General features: G+C 43.0%; 1 protein-coding gene across 4 annotated transcripts in view; it reads left to right on the top strand.

Moving 5' to 3' along the window:
• Positions 1-24069, top strand: part of CPS1 (carbamoyl-phosphate synthase 1) — a 97780-nt gene that overhangs the window by 36991 nt on the left and 36720 nt on the right. For all 4 annotated transcript variants that reach the window (XM_021397692.1, XM_021397691.1, XM_021397694.1 and 1 more), the window contains 8 exons: positions 2338-2527; positions 3052-3209; positions 3967-4095; positions 6343-6487; positions 6863-7073; positions 10309-10507; positions 12683-12859; positions 16557-16675. In XM_021397692.1, coding sequence (XP_021253367.1) covers positions 2338-2527; positions 3052-3209; positions 3967-4095; positions 6343-6487; positions 6863-7073; positions 10309-10507; positions 12683-12859; positions 16557-16675 — 1328 coding nt within the window. The remainder of the gene's footprint in view (positions 1-2337; positions 2528-3051; positions 3210-3966; positions 4096-6342; positions 6488-6862; positions 7074-10308; positions 10508-12682; positions 12860-16556; positions 16676-24069) is intronic.

Raw genomic sequence — 24069 nt, 5'->3', positions numbered from 1 at the left:
TGTCCTTCAAACTCAGCTCCGGTTTGTGGATGAAAGTGCTGTTTAATGATAAACATCCCTAGCTTGACCTTCCACAGTGCCCTTTCCCTTCCTGTGGCCACCAGCTAGCAGCTCTGATCTGCTGCAGGCTAATCAGCCATTCCAACAGCAGCACTTGCTCTTCCTGACCTTGCCTCTGGCAGTGTGATTTACAGCTGCATGCAGGAGAGAAGGTAGTGGCTACCAGAGCATGGATGGGAGAGAACAGGGATAATTAACAGGAGACAGAAAAGAGATTTCTTTCTCGCAGACATCTGATGTTTATTTTCTTCTAAATAATCAATATTGATTCTCACTGCTGGATGCTCTGATTCACTCTGCTATGTGCTGCTGTTCTTCTGAGTCTGTTGGATGTCAACTCCTTATAGGAAGGTGCTGCCGTTTACGTTCGGTCCTGTACAGTTATGTGTGTGCCCCTATCTAAGACTAAGACCTTGTGGAGCTGGAACTGCCCCAGTCAATGAATTTCTGTTTGCAAGAATGTTCATCAAAGGCAGGAAGGTCCTCTGAAGAGTAAGGCCTGGAAGCATCTGTAAACAGCAGAGTCCAGTCTGTGGTCGTCTGCAAACCTTCTTGATTACTTGCATTGAGGATTCTCTCAGCTGTTCTGAATACAGGTGGATATTGCATAAACAGAGGAATGGAGTGCTCTGAAGTATTGTTAATTCACTATTTTAATTAGTTAGGATGGGTGTCCATTGTGCAGAATGCTGTGTACTTATTAAAAAAAAAAAAAAAAGCAGAAGTTTTAGGAAAGAGTTGCAAAGGCAAACAGCAACTGGATTAAAATCTAGCATCCCAAATAACTGGGCCTGGGGATGTGATATCAGTAAAAGGTTTCTCTCTTAGGATAGTGGACACTGATTCTACTAATTAATTATTTTCCTCATCACTTCTAGCTGGTCCTTAAGACACCTTACCCCAGATAAGTGGAAAAGAAAGGGATGATATACGGATATACCAGCTTGTTGGAAAGTCATGTACTTTCCCCCTCCTCTATTCATTACAGCAGAAGTATAGCTATGAATTTCTGAGTACATTTATTAGAGAAGAACATCTTGGTCTGAGAACTACCCTTCTCCCTCAGCGGCACGAAAACCACACAGTTAGATGTCATTAGTCTAAAACCAAAATATTTTCTGTAAGCATTTCTTTCTTCTATCCTTCCCCTGCTCCACGCCATTTTGAGGAAAGGGAAAAAATCCAACTTCTCCTAGGAAAAAGTGTCAACTGAAATTTATAGTCTTTAAAACAGTATTTAAGTTATCAAAGGAAGGAGAAGAAATGTTATCCAGAACCTGAACTAAGTAATCAGGTAATTCAGGAAGAATCCCACTGCTCCAGGCGGGATATGTATTTGTTTCCCTAGAGCAGTAGCTCAAGCAGTTTTTGAAACAAACAGAAAAAATCCTGTGGTGTTCTCATATGTTCTGTGAACTAAGGGGAAAAAAAAGCAATTTCTATACCAATCCCAGCAAAACTTCCATAGCGTTTGCTTGAGAAATGGCTGACGTAATCTGCCAACCCTTTTCCAAAATTTTTAACTCTTCATTATTTGTCTATTTATCTATTTATTTATATTTCTACTTTTGTTTCTGTTTGTTCTGAAAGCTTCCATTTTTCTCTCATAGTCTCTGCTACTTCCATATTGCAAACCTTTCTCTTAAAACATATTCTGCGTTGATAGTTGGCATTGTTTCCAAAGGGTTTACTTACTTGGAGTAACTTATTGCCTTACCAGAAATTGATGGAGATTAGAATGAGTTCCCTTAAAAACAAGGCCAGAGCCTTTGCTCTTCCCTGTACACCTTTTAAATAAAGCATTAATATGTTGTTCTTTCTCTATCTGTGGTTGATGTGTGATTTTTATTATTATTTTTTAAGCATGGCCACAACCATGATCTCCTTAGCAAAACTTGGTTGGTTTCCTCTTTATGCACTAATATTTTGAGAGTGAGAAGGGTTGATCTGCCCAGCTCTTTTCAGGCTTTTCCATTGTTGATCAAGTGAAATTGTCTATAGTCAAAAGAGTGGGAAGGCAGGAAACAGGTTATAAACTTTACTATCTCTTTATCTCAGTTTCTCATCTATGACAGAGAAAAAGCAGTATAAAGTTCTGGCTAACCTTTGCCTTGCATATAGATGCAGAGGTTTTGTCTTTCATATCTTAAGGAACCAGGCTTTCTACATTTGGCTGCTGATGGAACTTCTTGTTGAGCCCCTTCTCTCCTTGCTGCTGATAATGTTGTTAGCTTTTTCCATGTACGCCTAGTTTAAATGCAGATTTTCATTTTCCAGGAAGAAAATGTAAAAATTGTCCTCATGAATCCCAACATCGCTTCAGTGCAGACCAATGAGACCGGCTTAAAGCAGGCTGATGCTGTGTATTTCCTCCCCATCACTCCACAGTTTGTCACAGAGGTCATCAAGACAGAGCATCCTGATGGATTAATTCTGGGAATGGGTGGCCAAACAGCTCTTAACTGTGGTGAGTACAGTACAGACACCTTGGCAGTCCTTGCAGGCAAATTCATTGCTATCACCACTTACACAGACATGCAAGATCTGTGATATGTTGCCTGGAGGTGCAGACAGAGATGCTGACCATCTCTGGGGGAAGTAGTGACTGCTAAACTGTGAACACAGCATCTAATCACTGCTTTTGATGCTTAAAGGTAATGCTTGCATCCTGTGATGGAGCTCACCTCTTGGTTTATAGACCAATTGAGGGTAGTCATACTACAGAGGTGAAGATCAAAGGGAAAAGTTAGCTTCATTTACCTTCTTGCAACGTTATCCAGCTGCACTGCTTGTTTCTTGGATGACCATCAGGCAGTACCTTTGTTACTAATCCCACGTTTGTTAGATTTTAGGCTGGAAATGTTCATATCAGAATAATGACTGTAACTGTTGATGAGGGCAGGCAAGTGATCAGGTAGTCAGATAGCTTCTGGACGCTTCCTTCTTCATTTCCTACCATGCCTCAAAACTATGGCTTTGTTTGCTCTGCAGGAGTGGAGCTCTTCAAGCAAGGAGTCCTGCAGCAGTATGGTGTGAAGGTCCTAGGTACATCAGTTGAGTCCATCATGGCTACAGAGGATAGAAAGCTTTTTTCTGATAAACTGGTGGAGCTAAATGAAAAGATTGCTCCTAGCTTTGCAGCAGAATCGGTAAATCAGACACATTGGAAGATGTGATTACTATTATTGTTGTGAGACTTTAAAAAAAAAAATCTAGTTTTGTTTAGTGAAAGCTAACTACAAGTGTGGATACCTTAGATTGTGTAGCATCATCAGCACTCCACAGGGTTTGGTGCTGGTTGACAATGATTTAAAAGAGATGAAAATGCAGTTAAGCACTTGGAAAGCATAAGCTAATTTATCCACTGAAAAGTAAATTAGGAGGGGAGGGACTTCTGTGCTGCAGAATAAAAATTTATAAAACATTATAACATTTCAGTGGCTACTTAAAAAAAAAAATTAATCTTAGGCAAGCCTTTTAGGCTTATGATTTCTGGTCCTCAGAATCAGCAGTGCTGAAATCCCTCTTGAGGATGAGAGTGTGAAAAAGTAATTGGCTCAGTGGAAGGCATGTTTGAATTTGGAGCGAACAGTCTCAAACCAGGATGTCTGTTGGATGGGTTATTTGATGCTATAGTCTGCAAAGACAGACCAGGTAAGGACATGGGAAGTCAGCAGGGCAGCCCACGCAGCTAAAGGCAGCAGTCACCATCTTAAGCCCATGTTCCTCTTTTCTGGTTGATTTTTTTTGGCAGAACACAGTAATGTTAAAAAGCCAATTCCATTCTTTTCAATTTGTCTAGAGACAGCTTAATGTCTTGTGGATGGGATTTCCAGGTAGCAGAGTAACCTGAGTTGGTTTACGTTATTTATCTGAATTCTGAAATGTATTCCTCTCTCCTTTAAGATTGAAGATGCTTTGGAGGCAGCTGAGAAGATCAGGTACCCGGTCATGATACGTTCTGCTTATGCCCTTGGTGGTTTGGGGTCAGGCATATGTACTGATGAGGCAAGTTTGCTGGACCTTGGTACGAAGGTACGTCTGTGATTGCAAGCTCCAGGAATAGAGTCTGGACAGATGGTGATGATTCTTTTTTTATATAGTTTCTATCCTAATAGTTACTGACACTGGAATTGTACTCATACACACTCTACTAACAGGAGGGGGATCGATTGTTTGTGAGGGTGGATAGCGATAGGACAAGGGGGAATGGTTTTAAGCTGAGACAGGGGAGATTTAGGTTAGATATTAGGAGGAAGTTTTTCACACAGAGGGTGGTGACGCACTGGAACAGGTTGCCCAGGGAGGTTGTGGATGCCCCGTCCTTGGAGGCATTCAAGGCCAGACTGGACGTGGCTCTGGGCAGCCTGGTCTAGTGGTTGGCGACCCTGCACTTGGCAGGGGGGTTAAGACTCGATGATCTTTGAGGTCCTTTTCAACCCAAGCCATTTTATGATTCTATTATTCTATTATTCTACTTTTCATCTTACCCGTAAGATGTTATCCTGACTCCTTCTCAAGCCTCCTTTTCATAATTCATGCTGCTGACTTGGGTAATGAAAAGGGTTAATTGACAGACCTGTTAATGAGAAACTAGCCTTAATTTGAACAAGTGTTTGTGTAATTTTGGTCTGGCAAGAATCATAGTGGAGTATTTTCACCTCTTTCAGGAGTGAATGGCACATGAAAGATGTCAAGGAACATGAAACCTTTGGAAATCTCAGTGATAGCGTTGGTATTGGAGTCAGAAGGCTTGGGAGGCTTGGGCCTCTGCTGTATTTCTGTCTGAAGGTGTTCTTTTTTGGGGTCATAGCTCTTCTTTTCTGTAAAGATGTAAGGGGGTGATGCTCTTCATCATTTGGCATCCACCAGCCGTTCCTGGCTGTGAAAAGAGAACTTTTGCAGAAGGAAGTCTGGGATTGTTTTCTTTAAATTTGCTGTGAGAGGTGAAATGATTGGGAAAGAGCAAGAAGAAAGCCTTTGGGAGCTATGTGTGAAAATGCCTTTTTTTGGTACGCCCCACACTGCTGTCATACAAACAAGTTTTGGAGCCAGCGTAGCAGTGCTGAGCAAAGACCTGCTCAGGCACTGCCTGTCCTGGGGTGGGCAGGGCTGGTGGCTGCAGGTGGCAGTGGCTGGTGCAGGCCTGGGCTGGGCCTCACCCTGTGGGGCAAAGCCGTTCCCACTGCTGAGAGCGGGAGGGGACGCAGGAGTCCCAGGGCAGACCCTGAAGTACCACAGATTGAGAGGCACTTAGTGGCTTTACTTTTTTATTGTTGTTATTGTAGTATTTGGACAGCATTCTCAGACAAAAGATTTGGGTTTGGGTGGTCCTGTATGAAGTGATCCTCGTGGTCTCTTCCAGCTCGAGATGTTCTGTGATTCTATGTTTTTGAGTGAGAGAAGGACGTAGACAGTAATAAAGGAGAAGCATAGATTGTTTTACAAGCGTAGTTAGGTGTTCCCACTGCATTACTACTAGTTCAGCTCCTGCTTAGTCTGGGTGAAGTGCCAGTCAACAAGTTATTTCTTTTTTCTTTTTTTCTTATGTGAGTTTGACAACTGAGGTAAGGGCCTTATTGGAGTAACAGCTTGAGCTAACTCCAGAGAGGACAAGACTGTAAGCTGATTCATGCTCAGCACTGAAAGTAGAAGCTCTGCTAAAGGATGGCTTGATAATATACCAATTTTAAGCAAGATGTGATTAATGTTTTCTATCTTCGAATATTACGTCCATTTATTCACTTAGATTACCAACAAATGATATTTTTCATTTTTTTGTCTCTTGTGCTGGGGAATGCTTGCTAGATTAGTTTAAGAATAAATTGTGAATCATGTTTCTGGTTAGTATGTCAATGATAAGCAACATTATTAGTGCTATTAATTAAGTAGTGTTTGCTGGCACCTGTACTTCCTACTGTTTAGTCATTCAGCTTTCTGCGGAGTTGTCCAACTGAATTCCATGAGGCTACCCTTGTGCACAGTACCATGTGTCTGCTGTATGATTGAAGCCTTAGATATTTTTATATTCCTATTTGTTACTTATATGCCATTGCAACCTCAAATGCCCTGCTCCTTTAACCATTGGTGCCTTTCAAATAAAGGTAATGAATGTGTTTAGTTACTTATTTTAAAGAAAATACAAAATGCTTTTCGTCTGTGCTATGAGCTTCACTTATCCTCATTTTCCAATTTTTGTGGTGGTCTGGGATGTCTGGAGAACAGAAGCCTTAAATGTAGGGTTTTCTTTTTTACTGTTCCTTGTCTCTGATGTATTTGTAGGCATTTGCAATGACTAAACAAATTCTTGTGGAAAAGTCAGTTGTTGGCTGGAAGGAGATAGAATATGAAGTTGTGAGAGATGCTGCTGATAACTGTATTGCAGTCTGCAATATGGAAAACATAGATGCAATGGGAGTCCACACAGGTAGGTCTGAGCACAGTGTGGATCACTGGAAGTGACTTTTGTTAACTGTTCAGTAGTTTACGCAGTTTTGTGATTGATGAAGTGGGCTCTAGAAATGCTCTTCAGGTCTCCAATGTAGCCAGTTAGTGTGTAAAGCAGATACTGTTAGGCTGAGCCTGCAACTATCATATCGTTTTTCGTAAAATGGCTTTTAGCTTCTCCAAAATCCAGTTCTGGGCCTCTGACTGTCTTTGCTTTTCATTGCATTTAGTTTTGAATGCTTGTGATAACTTCACTGCTGGCGGTGGTTTAGCAAACAAAGCAATGTATGTGGCTAGAATTTACTGCTGCTGAGCTGCTTCTCATTTTCCTTCTCTACTACCCTGCAACAAACAGGGGATTCTGTCGTAGTGGCTCCCAGCCAGACACTCACTAATGAGGAATTTCAGATGCTGAGGGATCGTGCCATCAAGGTTGTCCGATATTTGGACATTGTAGGAGAATGTAATATCCAGTTTGCTCTGCATCCAACTTCCCTGGAATATTACATCATTGAAGTTAACGCCAGACTTTCGAGAAGTTCAGCTTTGGCATCCAAGGCAACAGGGTAAGTTTGTTTAAAGAATGAACACAAAACGAACAAATGAATAAACAAAAAGTGGAGAACAACAGAGAGAATTACAGCAAGGGAGTTGAATTGGTGTCTTATTTAAATATGTAAATGACAGCTGTGAGTAAGAAGAGTTTCTGCATCTGCTTTCCATGCAGTGAAGACAAGGACACATAAGCCTAATTTGAAGCAAGGTAGACTGAAGTTGGCTATAAGGGGAACTCTGGAGTAGTCAGGGCAGCAAGATGTATTGCCTGGGAAGTTTCTGAGAACAGCTCCTGTCAGCATCTGCTAGGAGTGACCCTGGGAGAGTCAGACCTGCTGGGAGATGGAAGAAGGGGTTAGTGAGCCTTCCAAGTCTGTTCCAGCCTGCTGATGCTGTTACTGCAGAAGGGAAAAACTCCCAGGAGGTATGTGGGAGGGAAGCCTAATAGCTGTCCTTACAAAGCATATCTGCTGTATCCGTATGTTGGCTGCAAATCACCTCTGGGACCCAAAGGACACACTTAGTAATGAGCTGTCTGTCAGATTGATGCAAATGGTATTACTATCTGCCTTTGTTTTGTTGGCTAATCATAAACTAATCAAGATAAGAATTTTCAGAGCAGCCTGTTTAAAAATTGGCTTTCTAATTGTGCTTTGCAGATGCTATTGAGAGGTGCAAATTATAGATTTTCAGTTTTCAACAACTTCTGTGGTTGTTGAAGTGCCATAGCAGAGTGGAGATAAGTCATGATGTTGGACAGTGGGTGTCTGATTGTTTTCTTTTTCAACAACAGACTTGTAGCTAAATGTAACTGTTTTTATGGTCTCACTGTAGGTGTGATGTATATTTAAAAGGGTGGCATTGCAGGTAATAAAGTGAGACCCTGATCTAGGTAGCTCTACAGTGTATTGGGATGGGAAGCTGAATGAGTGCTCAAGCACAGTGATCTTCCAGTGCATTGAGGAGGGAAAATCACCTCACATCTGGATTTCTCACAAAACAGCAAGGCTCTGTCTTTTGAGTGATGCACTGGAAAGGCTGGAGCTACTTGGGTTACAGGCAACTTCGTGCTGAGAGCTTTGGGTGTGATGAAGCTCTGGGGGATTTCCTAAGAGCTGCTGCAAATGGATTGTGTCTGACTGGAAGTGGTTTGAGAAAGTCATCATGAAACTGGCTTTGATATCAGTGTTGTAGGAAAAAGATCTTGAGGGAGGGAACTGTTTGCACAGAGGAAAGTTCCAAGAAATGTGTTTGGATTTGGTCTGCAACTCCATATGATACCTGGATTCAGAAAGCTAAAGGTTATTCTTGCGGATGGCGCTGATGAATGGTGACCTCAAATATCCTTTACAGTGAATGAACCAAAGACTTTGAGATTTCATGGAATCATGTAAGGGCTTGGGTTGGAAGGGCCCTTTAAAGCCCATCTGGTTTGAACCCCCCTTCCATGGGCTGGTTTCCACCCACCAGCTCAGGCTGTCCAGGGCCCCATCCAACCTGGCCTTGGGCACCTCCAGGGATGGGGCACCCACAGCTCTCTGGGCAGCAGTGCTAGGGCCTCATCACTCTCTGAGTAAAAAATTTCCTCGTAACATCTAGTCTAAATTTCCCCTCTTTTGGTTTGAAACTGTTCTCCCTTGTCCTGTCCCTATCTGCCTGTGTAAAAAGTTACTTTCCCCTGTCAATATCAGTTTATGCTGACAGTATTATAGGAAGTTAGCCTGAGGACTGGTTGATGCACATGATACCTTATACAACAGTGCTCTGGCTGCTTATGCAGTGTGTATTTTATATTAGAGTGGTTTGGCTGTCAGTACCAGTTGTGAAAAAGTACGTGTCGTAAGTGGAAGATGTGGGGATTCAAGATGAGATTTTTCAAGATGAGATTTTTCACCTAATACTGGAATAAAGTAACTTGTCTGCTGACAAGGTTTTTCCGTCCAACTAAACATTGTGAAGGATGACATCTCTAGCAAAATGAGAATAACAGACTCACTTTGTTCCCTCTCCTTCAGTCGAGCCAGCTTCACAGACCTGTCATCTCCATTCTTCTTGCCATCCTTGAACTAACTCTGATTCAGTGTGGACTGCTGAAGTCCCCAGTACCAAATTTTCCTCTTGTGATTCCTGTGTTCAAATGAAAAGTAAAGTCTGAGTTCTGGGGAAAATCCATATCTTTCTGCAATAGTGTGGGGAAGCCACTTTTTTCCTTGAGGAAAAGAAGGGAGAATAAAAGAAAGTAACACACAAAGAATCCCTTGAAGTTCATTTCCTTCATCTGCTAGATGAAAAAACACAAACTCCAATATTCATCTATGCTGCTGCCAAATACTTGGCAGAAGTGCAGGCTGTAAAATTTTAGTGTTAGCCACAGAGCTGAGATGATTAGCCTTCCTAATTGACAAGGCCATGCTTGTGTGTGCAGTGGTCCATGCATACTGATGGTAGTCCTGGCTCCCAGCCCTGGCAGAGAAATGGCAAGTCAGGGCCTCAGCCTCTGCAGGGTGACAGGAATGTCTTGTGCAGTTGTAGATGTGAGTCATTCAATTCTCACACAGGACACGAGACAGAAATGCTGCAGGCCTGGTAGTACCACAAGGAGAACCTCTAATCTAATTTTGGTGTTCAGTCAACCCTGGTACCACACTGGATGATGTGTGGTTATAGCACTGTGTACAAAACATGTTTTTCACCTGGGGCATGTGATACTGCGTTTAAGATGTCTGTCCTTAAGACTATGAGTCTAAGTGTTTATACAGGTAGACTGCCTGTGACTGCAAACAGGCAGGAATTCTGTCACCTTGCCATGTGCAAAGCACAGTCCAGGCCCTCAGAAACTCAATATTTGAAGAAATAAGAACAAAAACAAACCCATATTTCTAATTTCACATGAGATAACATGAGGTAGGGACATGCTGTATTAAGAGGAATTTGGTGACAAAGCCCAAGAACCAGATCCAAATGTCCTGAACCTTGGGGCCACAGCTTTAACTCTGGGCTCTTTGTTGATTAATATCCAGAGAGTAAAGGCAAGAAAGGTGAAATTCTCTTGTAAGCTTGAGACTGTCTTTTTAGATCACCTATGCTACACAGTATGCCAGGAATGGTGAACTGTTGCAATTCAGTATAGCAGATACTTTAATTAAAGCAGGAGCCTATGAGGTTTTGTTGTCATTTGCAATAGAAGCAAATTGCAAAAGCAAAGTCATTCCTACTCTACCATTCTCTGCCTCTCTTCTGTGGCAGGTATCCATTAGCGTTCATTGCTGCCAAAATTGCCTTGGGGATCCCCTTACCAGAGATCAAGAACGTAGTTACAGGAAAAACCTCAGCCTACTTTGAGCCCAGCCTGGATTATGTTGTTACCAAGATACCCCGCTGGGATCTGGACCGTTTTCAGGGCACCTCTAACCGGACTGGGAGCTCTATGAAGAGCGTGGGAGAGGTGAGTATGAGAGCCTGTCCTTCCCTTCCATTCTACCATTTGGTAAAGCTGTTGATTGGAAATCCTCAGGATATCCATCTTTCTCAACCCAGTGGCTTCTGAAGACATCAATTCAACTCAAATTATTCTTGTCTGATACTATATTTAACTGAGATGAGTTTGAGCTTTGTGATCTTGGCTATCACAGTAAGGATTCATAAATAGTTTAACTTTTAATGGAAGAGACCACTTTGGATCACCTGAGATTGACTTCATTCTTAACACTCATGGCAAGACTTCTGGAGTTTTTTTTTTTTTTTTGGAGTTCTGTGATGATAGTTTAATTGAGTATCACATCAAGAATTGTGGTTTGTTGAGATTTTTGGTGATGCAAATGAACAACAGCCTTCGGTTGTTCCCGTGTTCCCGCCGTCATTTGTCCTCCCTGTTAAAACCATATGCCAAATCTCACCTACTTCTGCTCTTGAAATCCAAGCACAACATGTAATATTGCTCTGAATTTTTAACTTGTTTATCTTACTGATTAAGTCTCTTACATCTGGAACATGACAGCTGGATTTTTAAATGCTTATTTTAAGGTGTCTGTCACAGTAGCAGCATTTTCAGACCAAATTTTAAGAAGTGGGAAATGGATAAATTATTCTCTTAATTAATTAATTACATATCAGGTACCAAAGCAAAATAATTAATTTTGTATTTTTTCAACTGCTTTTTTCTCCTAATGCTTTTCAAGTAGCTATTTGATTCAATTATTTTGACATGAGACTTTCCTAACATCAATTCTACCTTGCTGACAATGAACCTTGATCACAATTGGAGGGATTAATTAGAACTTCATTTTCCATTTGCAATATTGGCTTTTAATGTCAGTGAGGTGCTTTTTTATGTTTTTGGGTTTTTTTCTTCAGTGAGTTGATGCTTGCTGATATTAACCCTCTATGCTTATGAGTTTTTGGACTGTTCTATGGAGTTGGAGTTGTGAAGTGCAGTTGCCTTGTGCACCCTCAGCTGTATGGCGATCACTTGCTGACCATATCTATTTGCAGGAGGAAGTACTGAGTCCTTCCAGTGGTTGTATTCCACAAAAGCAGAACCACATGAATGCCCTGTCCTCATCTTTCTCAAAACAGAATTCTGGGTAAAATGTGTGGGGGGGAAGCGGTGGAGTCAGAGCTCCAACCATGCTGGTCTACTACTGCTGAGGGTGAACTGAATCAAGGATGAAGAAGCTGAAGAGATGCAGCTTGCTGCTGACAGATGTACTCAGCAAAAAGATGAGTCTCCAAGAGGAGAGGGTGTCTTTGAAGCAAAGGGCTTCTGGCGGCTTTGTGTCTATTAGTATGGCACAGCCATCTCCCTAGGCCTGAACCTAAAAGCAGATGGCAACACCTACTGCATTTTTATTAATTGAACAGTCTGGCCTGGCCTGTTTTTTTTCCTGAGCTCTGTTGTGCTGGGCAACAGCCTGGAGCTGAATGAAAATAGGAAACAATGTTATTTTTTAATTTGACATTTTTCAGCATTGTGTTTGTGAAGACTTTTGTGGTGCTAGGATTTTGCTGTTCTGGGCATCTAGAAATTTGAGAAAGGGCTCTGCTGTTACCTCACAGATTTCCACAGATAAATTTATTATTTTCTTTGTGGAACTGATGTCAAGACTTAAGGAGGGAAGCCCCAAAGCTGCTGTGCCAAGCAGGAATAATCCTTTAAGAGAGTCCTCACAGGAGAATGTCACTTTGAAATGCAGTTTACAGGAAGAGAAGCAGATTTCTTCTGCACCTTAAAATTCCCACTGTGAGTTTCTCTCTCTAACAGGCTGTTAAACAGAAATAACCTTCTGTATTACTACACCCATGCTGCCACATAATGCTTTCTACAAAGCTTCAAAGCAGTTTACAAGGAGAGCAGCAACTTTCTGTACTTTACAGATAGGGAGACGAAAGCAGAACAGAGCCACTTTTCTGAAACTCTCTGTTGGTAATTATTAGCAGTTGGGCCTAGAAGTGGGACTCCCGCTGGTTTTAAAGACAGTGTGGCTATCTTATGGAGTGGGTTTGAAGGCTGTCATCTTTCTGTATGTTCATCGTTACAGTTTAAACTTGCGCCCATCTGTTACTCAGAGGATGGCTGGGTAGGAGCTCACCATAACTAATGTGGAAGTGCTCTCCATTACAGGTCATGGCTGTTGGCCGCACTTTTGAAGAGAGCTTTCAAAAGGCCCTCAGAATGTGCCACCCCTCTATAGATGGCTTCACTTCACGTCTGCCCATGAACAAAGTCTGGCCAGCCATCACAGATCTCCAGAAGGAACTCTCTGAGCCATCCAGCACTCGAATATATGCAATGGCCAAGGTAACAAAAGATTGAAAGCCCTTGACCCATGTCTCTTGCATTATGGCTACCAAATTGGGTCAGCTGAGGTGGCAGAAGTCAAGTGTTCTTCACCCTCTTGTTTCCCTTTGCCAAGCACACTCGGATCATTTGTGTAGCATCTTTGCTGCTGAAGTAAAATTTGCAGCAGTGCCGGTGGAAATCTGGATCACTTCTTTTGCTAGCTCCTGTAATAGAATTGTTTGCTGAATATTAGCTAATATTCAGCCTTCATTTATGCTAGTGTAATTGACAGTCAAAGCTGGTCAGTTTGGCAGATTACCATTAGTTTTATGGTAAGGGAAGAAGTTAAGAATGAAGATCCTCTTGTGAACTGAAACAAGGGATGATAGAGTGGTAAGCTGCAGTCTGAGAGTGCTGTCTTTTTGCAATTGTTGCATGGATAAGAGCTTGAAACTTGGAAACAATTTAAGCGACTGTGCTAAATTTAGCAACCAGGAATCCCCTGTTCTTTGTAGCATACTCAACTTCCCTTAGCATTCTTTAACCCATCTCCTGTCACAGTGGGCAAATTGCATCGCCTTTTGAGGTCTCTGGGAAAGTATGAGTGTTACTGCAAGGGAGCTAGGGTACCAAACTATTTCTGCCTTCAGTTTCATGTTGTTTGCCTATGTATATCTCATGGTCAGTTGCTTTACCAAATAGATGCAGCTTCACATATTGGCTTTTTTGCAGCTAACTTGTCCATCTGTCCATGCCCTCCATGAAGAGAATCGTAGAATTGCAGAATGGTTTGGGTTGGAAGAAACCTTAAAGCCCATCCAGTTCCAATGCCTGTCCACAGCAGAGACACCTCCCACCAGATCAGGCTGCCCAGGACCCTGTCCAACCTTGCCTTGAATGGCTCCAGGGGTGGGGCATTCACAGCTTCTTTGAGCAACCTGTGCCAGGGCCTCAACATGCTCTGAATAAAGAGAAGGGGACAGTTGTCTTCTGTAGATCATGCTTAAGACTGGTCTTTTTTTTGTTGTTTTTTAAGTCCCCAAACCTGTTTTTTAATTATTATTATTGTTTATTTTATTTAAGTTGCAAATTTTCGGGCAGTGAAAGCCCATTTACTGTGTTTTCTGTGACTGACTTTGCATGATGGAGTCTTTTAAGCCCCTTCTGCTTGTGTAGATAGCTCATTAGTCCCTCTGAGTGAGGGGACCTGGGGTTGTGCTGTATTTGTAAAAAGGTTTTCACATTACTGTCCCTATTATAAATGACCTTAATGAAAAGCACAAGATGTTCTGTGCATGTCCAGCTGTTGACTCTTGCTTTTCAAGCTGGGGCAATACATGTTTTCATAAGTGTAGAACATCCTTCTGCAGCTGTGCTTGGTCTCTGTTGCAGCTTTCTCTTGCAACTGAGGACCAGTCTTTTCTCATCTTGCTGAGTGGCTTAGGCAGATTTTATAAAGGTTAATCTTAGGCCCATGCTAACACACAGGATTTGGGGAGGTGAAAGTGAGTTTGGGCCACGCTTAACACTCTGGGTGTTCCCAGTTGGTGGCATTTTCACTAGGAGCCATTAAAAAAAAAAAAAAAAAAAAAAACCAGGATCAAAATCTTAATGCCTCCCTATAAAGAGCTTCCTCTGACTCTTCCTCCTGTTTGAAACAGGATGGAGCTTCATTGTGTGGCTTTTCCTCCCTGCAAACCCCACTCCTCATCTCTGGAGGGCTTCTTAAGTTTTCTCTTTCTCTCCTTTGTCTGTTTGGGTGATTTAAACAGTAACTGTTAGGTGAAAAGGAAGGGTGTTTGGTTCCCATTCAAAGCAATTGCTGTTGTAATGGGAATCCTTGTTGAAGTGGTTTAAAAATAAATAAATAAAGGGCAGCAAGAGAGACTGAAATGGATGAGTGTTGTTCTTTGGGCAGAGTGTTGCAAGGGTATAACTGCACCTGATGAACAAGGAGGGCTGTTCAGGTTATATCGAGTCTTTTGTAGACTCTCTTAGGGATTGTATACCAGTGGATTTATGCTGTGGGCTCAGTCTGTACCATTTCGGACTGGGGTTCTGACCTTCCAGCTGTCCACAGTGCAGACAAGTCAGCTTGCCCTTACTCTACTATCTGCAGCGAGCTATTTACTTCCTTTGGGAGCAGGGGTGAGATGCAAGGAACGAGCATGCTGGCCCTAGAGACAGCACAGGTGGCTGAGCTAGCCCCTGGTGCTTGCCTGGAGACCAGGATGCTCATGAAGGTGAGCAGGGCTCTAAAGTCATGCAGTCCTGCTAAAAGGCTCTGTCTTTTTTTTTTTTTTTTTTTTTTTTGTAGCTCCCTCTCTACTCTACCATGTACATATGAATAGAGCAAAGCGCTCTGAGTGCTGTCCACCGATCAAACCCTACAGGGACTTTCTGCTTGGAAACCTGATTTACCCCTGTGGCATAGTAGTTTGGGAGTAAAAGCTGTCTGTAAATGTAGTCTTGTCTCCCTCTCCAGATTTATTCCACAGGGATGAAGGTAGTTTATTTTCTCTTTCCATCCTCTGACAAGGGAGAGATGGGCATTTGTTTTCTCCAGTTTCCAGTGAAAGACTTTTAAATGGTGTCCTAAGTAGATTAAGTGTATGTGGTCATGTTAACTTTGAGTTTATGAGGCTCAGTGACCTTGGCCTGATAACTTGGAGAAATGATGTCATTGTGCAGTATGCGAAGCTCATCCCCAGCTGAATGCTAGAGTTTTCTTCAGTGGCATTGCTTGGCTTTGTTCCAGGGATGTTGCCCTGCAAGAAGACAATTAAGCGTGGTAACAAATTAATGAGTTTGATTACTTCAGCTCAGCAAAGATAGCGTGCTGGTATTATTATGGTTGATTATAGCTGTTTTATCAGGAGAGTTGTAACTGCATGCTGCTGGTGAGGCCCAGGAAGTATCAGTAATGGAAGATAAAACTATCATACTGGGGGGCTCTCTTGAAGATCTTTTTAAATATTGCAGTGTCGTGTCAAACACAGTCTTTTCTACAGTGACTCTGTGGGGAACCTTTTAGCTCCATGGTGTGAATAGTTTGATAAAAATAAAAACAAAAACAAACAAAAAAAACCCCACAAAAACAAAACCAAAAACACCGTAGCCCAGGAAGAGTCATGCTGTGGTTGCAAATTGTCACCCAGGGCTGGACTCCTTTACTTCAGAGGTATGTATTCCAAGGCCGTATGCTTTGATTCAAGTATTATTTTTCATGGGCACATTGAAATTTATGCTCCAAAGCAATGAGTTTCTCCACAGCTGAGAATTTGGACCTTCTTGTTTAGCATTAGCAGCTATGAATTTGCAGTGGGACTGAGACTGAAGTGATTTGATGGCAAGGGGTACAGATGAGGAGCAGGTACTGCAGACTGAATGTGCCAGGCCATATAGGTGGTTAAGGCACATGTACTTGGTAGCCTCCAGGCCTTGCTGCCATTGGTGGAAGTTTGGCTGCTGGCGTAAAAGCAAATTCTCTCTCTTGTTCAGGCAGAAGCCAGTTCTTATTGCCCAAGTGTGTGTGGAAAGGACTGATCCCTCCCTGCATTCTGCTTGGGCACAGTTTGGGTTGCTGTGGCAGGCCTTTGATTTGTTTGCCTTTTCTACTCCTGGTGTCTTTGCATTACATAGTTGCTGCTACTCTTTGCCCTATTTATAGAGCATATATTCAAGCATCTGGTTTGTGCTTTCCTCTTTTTGGCAGGCCTTGGACAACGGAGTCCCTGTGGATGTCATTCACAAGCTCACAGGCATTGACAAGTGGTTCCTGTGTAAGATGCGTGGCATTGTGAACATGGAGAAGATCCTGAAGGAAGTGAAGTAGTAAGACAAACCAACACTCTTGTCCTTGGACACATTGGTGTTTCTGGGATCCTTCTGCTGGGAAAACTGTGGTAGCTGATGCTGAGAGGTTCATTTTGATACTCAGTATAAGTGGTGCTGCCTTTAACCCCAGTTCACTGCCTCACTCAGATGGAGTAGATGTCTGAGAACACTGTTTTAGGATGAAGAACTTCTTTAAGCATTCAGGTTTTCTTGCTGCTTGTAGGCATTTTGAAAATGCTAGTTTATTTTGGAAAATCCTCACTATATCATTGTGGCTAGGACTGGAAACGTGGAGATGGTCTGCAGTAATAACAGTAGGCTGCACTCACGTACCTAGGATAGGTTTGCCTTCAGATGTGGGACTTGTCCTGACTTACTACACCTGAGAGTCAAATACAGTGCATTTTTTTCGTGGCAAATTGATTTTTAGGCTTTTCTGCCTTTCTGTGAATGTGTGGTAAGTTTTGCTTTTGTACTGCACTTTCGAACACCCATAATTTCAGATATATTTAAATATAAATCTTCTTTCCTTAAGAGAAATGACCATATAAAACTAAGTAGGAAATATAGCAGTAAATTAAAGTGCCTGGCTGTATTTCAGTTCCAGCCTCTTTCTGACTTGAGCTTTCCTTTCATGGTTTACGAGGTTGGAAGCACCTCCTTGCTGAGCTATTGGCTACACGCTGGCCAGCTTTTCCACTTTGAATGCTTGCTGTCCTAACCATGTTTCACCACATGATGGCACTGGGAGCGCACCAAAGCCAGTAGATGGCTGAGTTCACCTGCTAGGATTTTGTTTCTTTGACCAGCTGCATGGTTTTAATTGAGCAGCTACTGGTCTCCTTTGCCCCCCGGAACAAGCTGAATCTAAAGCTAAACAAAAATAAATGTAGAGGGAGATGTCGAAGAGAAGTAGTAGCTTGATTATTTACAGAAATCTATTGTTTTGCTGCACAAGCATTTGCCCTCTAACATCTGTGTCGTGTTGTATTTGTCTTGAGTGCCTTAAATATATACGTGCAGCTCCCAAGGAAGAAGATGGAAAAAAAAGCCCAGAATCAGAATGGTTTTCCTGCTGTTGGAGTGCTGTGCTCTGGAACATGCACTTAGGATCCCAGAGGTCGATCTAAGCCTCAGCTGCTATAAATTCACCATCACTGCATGGAGGCTAATTGCTCTGTACCGTCCTTTATCACTAAGGTTGCTTTCCCTTTCCCTGCTATGGGTGACTGTCAATAATACTACCAGTAGCTAGTACCATCCCACGCTGATTTCATCCTCCTCATCACTTAGCAAGTGACTAGAGATGGCCTGCTAGAGCAAGCCCTTTTGCAACGTCAAACCTTTCATTTGTATCACCAACCAGTGTTGCATCCATGGTAAGGAAATTCATGCAACACAGCTCAGATTTCTGATGATATACATTAAGTTAGTTTCATTTGTTGGTCAGTGCAGATTTTCCCTTTGCTGTTCTTACTCCAGCATTCTCAGGGAAATCAGGTTACCTCTCAAGCTGCATCAAAAGGAGGAGGTGAACTGTCCGGCTGCATTATGTTGAAGGCAGAGAGCAGGGAAAAAGCACTCGTGGCCTGAGCTAAGGGGCTAGTCCAGTGAGCCACATCAGGAAATACATCTCTGCAACAGCCAAGTGAAAGCTAATTGAGTGATGCAAATGAGACTTGGCATGCATGTCCTCTTCCTGCAACCAGCTGTTTCCAGTCCCCAGCATGCCTGGCATGTTTTACCTGTGCTGTGGGATTATTCCCAATTGAAAAGAATGGGCTGTGACACAATCTTAGCTTGAAATCTTTGTTATTGAAATGTAGTTATTTCAAGCAAAAGGGTTTGCCCTGTTCCCAGGCACTGTTGCTGGTTACAAGCTTTCTTTTTTGTTTAGTTGAACTCACCTCTTCCTTTTTTTTTTTTTTTTTTTTGTCTCCTGAGTGATTTTGGAGTTATTTGCAGTGAAGTTTTGGATCTGCTAAGAATCTTGATTTGGGCCCAGCAGAGCTGTTGTAGAAACTGGTAACAAGGAGATGGTCTCTGCCCAGAGAAAATTTGGAGCTAGAACTAGTGGATTCATAAGGCAGATGGAGAAGGGAGATCAGAGGCAGAAGGACAACTGTTTGAGCAGTTCATCAAGCAGTGCTCACGTTACCTTCTCAGGGCTGTATAGGGTGATTCAAAGGGAGCACAAGACCTCACTGATTTACGCAGAGGAGGTGTTTCCATGTGCAAAATATTACGTAGGGGTATGTTATGGGGGAGATAAACAGAATCACAGAATTGTAGGGGTTGGAAGGGACCTCTAGAGACCGAGTCCAACCCCCCTGCAAAGCAGGCGCCCTACAGCAGGCTGCACAGGTAGACATCCAGGCGGGTCTTGAATATCTCCAGAGAAGGAGAATCCACAACCTCTCTGGAAAGCCTGTTCCAGTGCTCCGTCAAGAAGTTCTTTTGCACGTTGGTGCGGAACTTCCTATGCTCAAGTTTATGGCTGTTTCCCCTTTTCCTGTCCCCACAGACTGGTGAAAAGAGATTGGCCATGTCTCTTTGACTCCCACACTTAAGATATCTATAAACATTAGTAAGATCACCTCTGAGTCTTCTTTTCTCAAGGCTAAACAGACGCAGTTTGTTCAGCCTTTCCTCATAGGGGAGATGCTCCAGGCCCTTTATCATCTTTGTGCCCTCTGCTGGACACTCTCTAGGAGATCCCTGTCTTATTTTGTACCGGGGAGCCCAGAACTGGATGCAATACTCCATGTGATGCCTGACCAGGGCAGAGTAGAGGGGGACGATCACCTCCCTTGACCTGCTTGCCAGGTTCCTTTTAATGCACCCCAGGATGTCACTGGCCTTCTTGGCCACCAGGGCACACTGCTGGCTCATGACCAAGCTGTCATCCACCAGGAACCCCAGGTTCTTCTCTGCAGAGCTCCTCTCCAGCAGGAGACATTCTACCTTATCAACATTTGTCTTACTGGTATACTAGCAAAGCCAATCATCTTCAGAGACAGCTGAGAATGGGAAAGGCACTCATTGCCTCATTTACATTTGTCCCACCAAACTTCTTTCCAAAAGGGTTGGACCCTGGTGCCTGTGAGCCTGTGTGCTCATGCTGCAACAATATTTCAATTCAACTCTGCCGCTGGGTCCTCTAAGATGGAGAAGGGGTTGTTTCAGGTGATGTGATTTGTCTGCAGGAAAGCAAATGACCTGAGTTGAATTGGGAAAAGAAAGCCATTTTGAGGGTACCTGCAAGAATATCCAGTAAAATCACGCACATCAGATATATGCTTTTGCTGTTTCTCCTGTGACCTGCATGTTTCTCATTTACAGTTTCAACTTCCATTGTCACTGTTTTTGATCTGTTACCTTCGTATCTTCAGTAAGGTAATCTTAACTGCAGCCTTCCCCACTGCTCATACACATATACATATGTAAATGGAAAGAGAAGGCACCATCCCATGCTGTTGGTCCATGAACAATTGTAGATAGAGCAGTGGCAGTGCAACAGGATGGGTTGTTGTCAGAACTGAGTTCCTGGGATTTGGCTTTGCCTGTTCCATGAGAGAAAATGGAAGGGCATGGCCCTGGAGCGACCCTGCTGGCAGTTTGTCATGCTGACAGCTTGTGAAAGACAAGGAAATTTGAGCAACTCACATCTAGCTGACCTAGATAAGGCCAGGTAATAGGTGCAGTCCAGAATAAGTCAGATTTGCAGTGGAGTCAAATGCCATATTCATCCCCAGGAGCACAACTAAAACACAGACTTGGAAGTAACATCTGGAGCATGTTTGTCTCAGGATGCTTTGATGGCCTGAGTAAAGCCAGGTAAAGCCTCTTCTGGGATCAGTATTTGTTCGTTAACTATCTGCAGTGAGGTTTTTTTACATGTGGTCATCGTTATTTTTATCTGTTCCTGACTTCATACTCCCTGAGAACCATGGCTGTGCACAAGAAGAGCATACAACAAGTGCTATTAAGCATAGGTACAGAAGTAAGCAGCCCTGGTGAAGCTGTCATCTGTACCCAAGGAACAGGAGGATGAAAGTGCCATTGTAAATCAGTAGAACTTGGGCATATCTGTAGCACCTAAACCTGCAAATGGTTGTGTTTGTCATCACCTGGGAGCTCTTCGGGATGGGTAAAGGAGGGATAGTGTGGTCAAGTTCTCTGCTGGGATATCTGAATAAGATGTAGGGAAGCTTGGGCCATCTTGCAGTAGTCAGAAGAGCGAGCATAGTTCCCAGAGAAAGTTTCAGAATTGATAAAAACACTGTAAAGTTGTACTCAAGTGAGAAAAGAGGAGCATGATAAATTCCCATTTTGCAGTTGAGGAGGTGAGCATAGAGATAGCAAGGCTTGCCCAAAGCTCTGGGCATGGGCTGGCGGAGCAGGGAGCCAAAGTCTGTCTCCTTAAAGCTGAGTTTCTTGAATTAGCAAGAACAAAAGATCCTTCTTTTGGGGAGTAACGAATTAGCCAGCCAACTAGCAGTGGAGAAGGATGACACCAATCATAGTTTAACAATGTTGTACTTCAGAACTTTATTTTGGAGGAGAGCATACCCTTGCTCTGTGGAATAAAAGTACTTCCTGGCCTCTGGTTTGCTTGAAAGGGATGGTGGCAATCCTGGGTGTTGCAGTTGTCCTTCTGAAGGAGACAGGCTGATAGATGGGAAAGCAGAGTGAAGTGTGAGGGTGGAGACCCTTCTAAGCCCAGTGTTTGCAGTGAGGTGCTCTGGTTGGTGGCCCATGGTAGAATTTGTTTGCTGTGAATTCCTTTTAGAAGCTCGTGCCCTTGGGTCCGTGAAAGGTGTGCTTTGAGAGCAGCTTGCTGGAAGCATGACTTGATTTCAAAACATAACCATGGTAGAGTAACCATGGGTTTTGGAATTAAAGCCTGGCTCCAGCAGGTGACCTGGGAAACAAGGCAGGAAGAAAGATCGGACAGGCCGTCGATAACAGCTGTTCTTCCACAGTGTGAGTTGCACACTTGCTCTTCTCAAAAACAGTTTTTCTGCTGGCTTGTGTGTTTTGGGACAGGTCAGAGAGCACAGGTGAGATCTTGTGTGGGTATAATGTGCAGCTGGTCTGGTGACTCTAAAGGAGGCTGACCTAATTTGTACTGTTTGAGGAGCTGTCACTGACATATTTGTTGTACGCAATTTTAACTAACTGGGAAGATTGCTTTTGTCTTCTGAGTGAACTGTTGGGCAGGGTAGGCCCAGGAGCAAATTAGGAATTCAGTACCTGAGGAGAATATGGTATAAGCGGTTATTCAGTGCAGTTGTTTGTGCTTTGTGGGGGTCCAATGTAAGATACTTTCTATTTGTCTCATAAGAGCCATAGGTAATTATTTCACAGCTGAGTTTTCCTTTAAAGTGCCTCTATGTTTTTGACGACTCAGTATGCATTTTCTTCTTCGATACACATGATAGCCAGGCATTGCCCTTTAAAAGCCATTGGGGAATCTCTTCTAGTGATGTACACGCTGGCTCTGGGGAATCTGCATCCCAGCGTACCAGGAAAGCCCTCAAAGCTCTCTCTTTAGCTGTGGAAAACAGGCTTTGAGGAAGCATCTATGACCCATTCCTTGGCTACTGCTTTGGCACATCACTTAGTTGTAGATGTGTCATTTAGGTCTTGGGGTACAATGTGAGGCTCATGTTACTTAAATAAAGATCTCTACCATGAGATTGATTAGCCCAGGAATCTGAAGCAAAGATGCAGGGCTCTGAAGTTGTGGTTGTTCAGTGAGCTTGGCTTGTTGGTTTACAGCTCCTGCTTCCCTGAGCTCTCCTTTGACAGCTTTTTGTCAGTCATCTCAGGGGTTTCATATGAGGGGAAGGAGGGTCAAAATCTGTCTCCTTGACAAGAGGAACAGGGAGAGAATTTGTACACTAACCTCATTTTAATTGTATCACGTTCAAAATGTTGTAGAACATCAGGAGCAAGCAAGGATGATGCTAGGAGCCTTGTAGTGGACAGGGAAAGGGAGGAAAAGAGGAAGAATACCTGTTTGGATATAACACAGCCTGACATCAAGGAGCCTTTTGAAACCTTCTGCATCTGTGACGCTCCTGTAAAAAAGAAAAGATCTCTCAGGACATCAGGATTCTGTCTCCAGTGCTTTTTGCTTTTGGTCTACTTTGCTTGCAAGAGCCAAACTGCTGGCTGGGCTCCAGATGTAGGAGGAACTACATTTGAGACTGAAGGACTGAGGTGGAGTGTGTTCACTTTTGCAGATCCTTCCTGCATGCCTGGGCCACATAAAGCAGGCCAAAAAAAGAGTGCTTTGTATATGGAGCTGGAGCTTTCCACTGACACATTTAGCATTACTCCTAAAGCAGTGGATCAGGTGAAAGCCAGTCAAGTGGAAGAGAAGGCCGTGTTGGAGCAAGCTGCCTCTCCTGGTAATTGCAATGCTGCCAGCATTCTTCCAGTCAGTTAATAGATTTCCCTGGGTCCTCTGTGCCAGGCGAAAATTTCCTCATTAAGGGGAATTTATTCCATTTCCTCTTATCATTTATCATTGAAGAGGAAGCAAGTGGATGGAGTTCCAAACATGACAGGGTAGAATTTTAAGCAAAAAGCAACAACAAATCAACACTGGAACCTGAAAAGGAAGAATAAGCAAAGTTTGTATTGTTTATAAGCTGGAAAACGTGCAGGGGAGTTAGCTTTGCAAGGAAGCGAACAGCCACTGAATGATTATGGCAGTGTAAAGGAAGTCTGATCGTCTGGTTTTGAAGTTCTCAAACTCCTGACTGTCATTTTGTGAAGGTGAATGTTAGGAAGAGGAGCCACTTAATGGACACTTAATCTCCCCTTATTTCAGAATGGATTATAAACTAGCAAGGAGGTTCAGTCTTTGGAATGCTTGTGGTCTGTATATGAAGAGTAAGTGATGCCCCAGGGGAAGGTGGAGGTGATTATGTAGGACCGGGTCATGGTTTGGCAATAGTCAGAACTGAATGTTTTGATGGTTGTTTTTCTCATTTTAGTGCTGGGTTTCTGATGAGCTCTTGGAAGGGTCATTTGCACTGAAGTGTTCAAAGGAATGAGCCTGAGACTGCCCTTGCTGGCATTAGTGTCTCCAGCAAGTCTAAAGGGCTGTCTGGGAGCAGAGGCAGTGGGAACAGAATTAGGTCAATGCTGGATCTAAAAAATCATCCCCCTCCTTAGTCAACCTCTGTGTGTCTCAGTCTTGCTATCTGCAATATAAGCATCACACTACCTATGGTTTGCATGTTTCTTGATATTCTTCAGGTGAAAGTTGGGATATAAATGTGAAAAGTTATCATTATTAGTAAATGGAAATCTCAGGTAAGATTCTGGTTTCAAGAACTTGGAAAACAGCACTGCTGAGTGTTTGATTTGTGCTG

Source organism: Numida meleagris, chromosome 5 (assembly GCF_002078875.1).
Source record: "Numida meleagris isolate 19003 breed g44 Domestic line chromosome 5, NumMel1.0, whole genome shotgun sequence".
NCBI classification, from domain to species: Eukaryota; Metazoa; Chordata; class Aves; order Galliformes; family Numididae; genus Numida; species Numida meleagris.
This window is presented reverse-complemented; position numbering and strand designations above follow the sequence as displayed.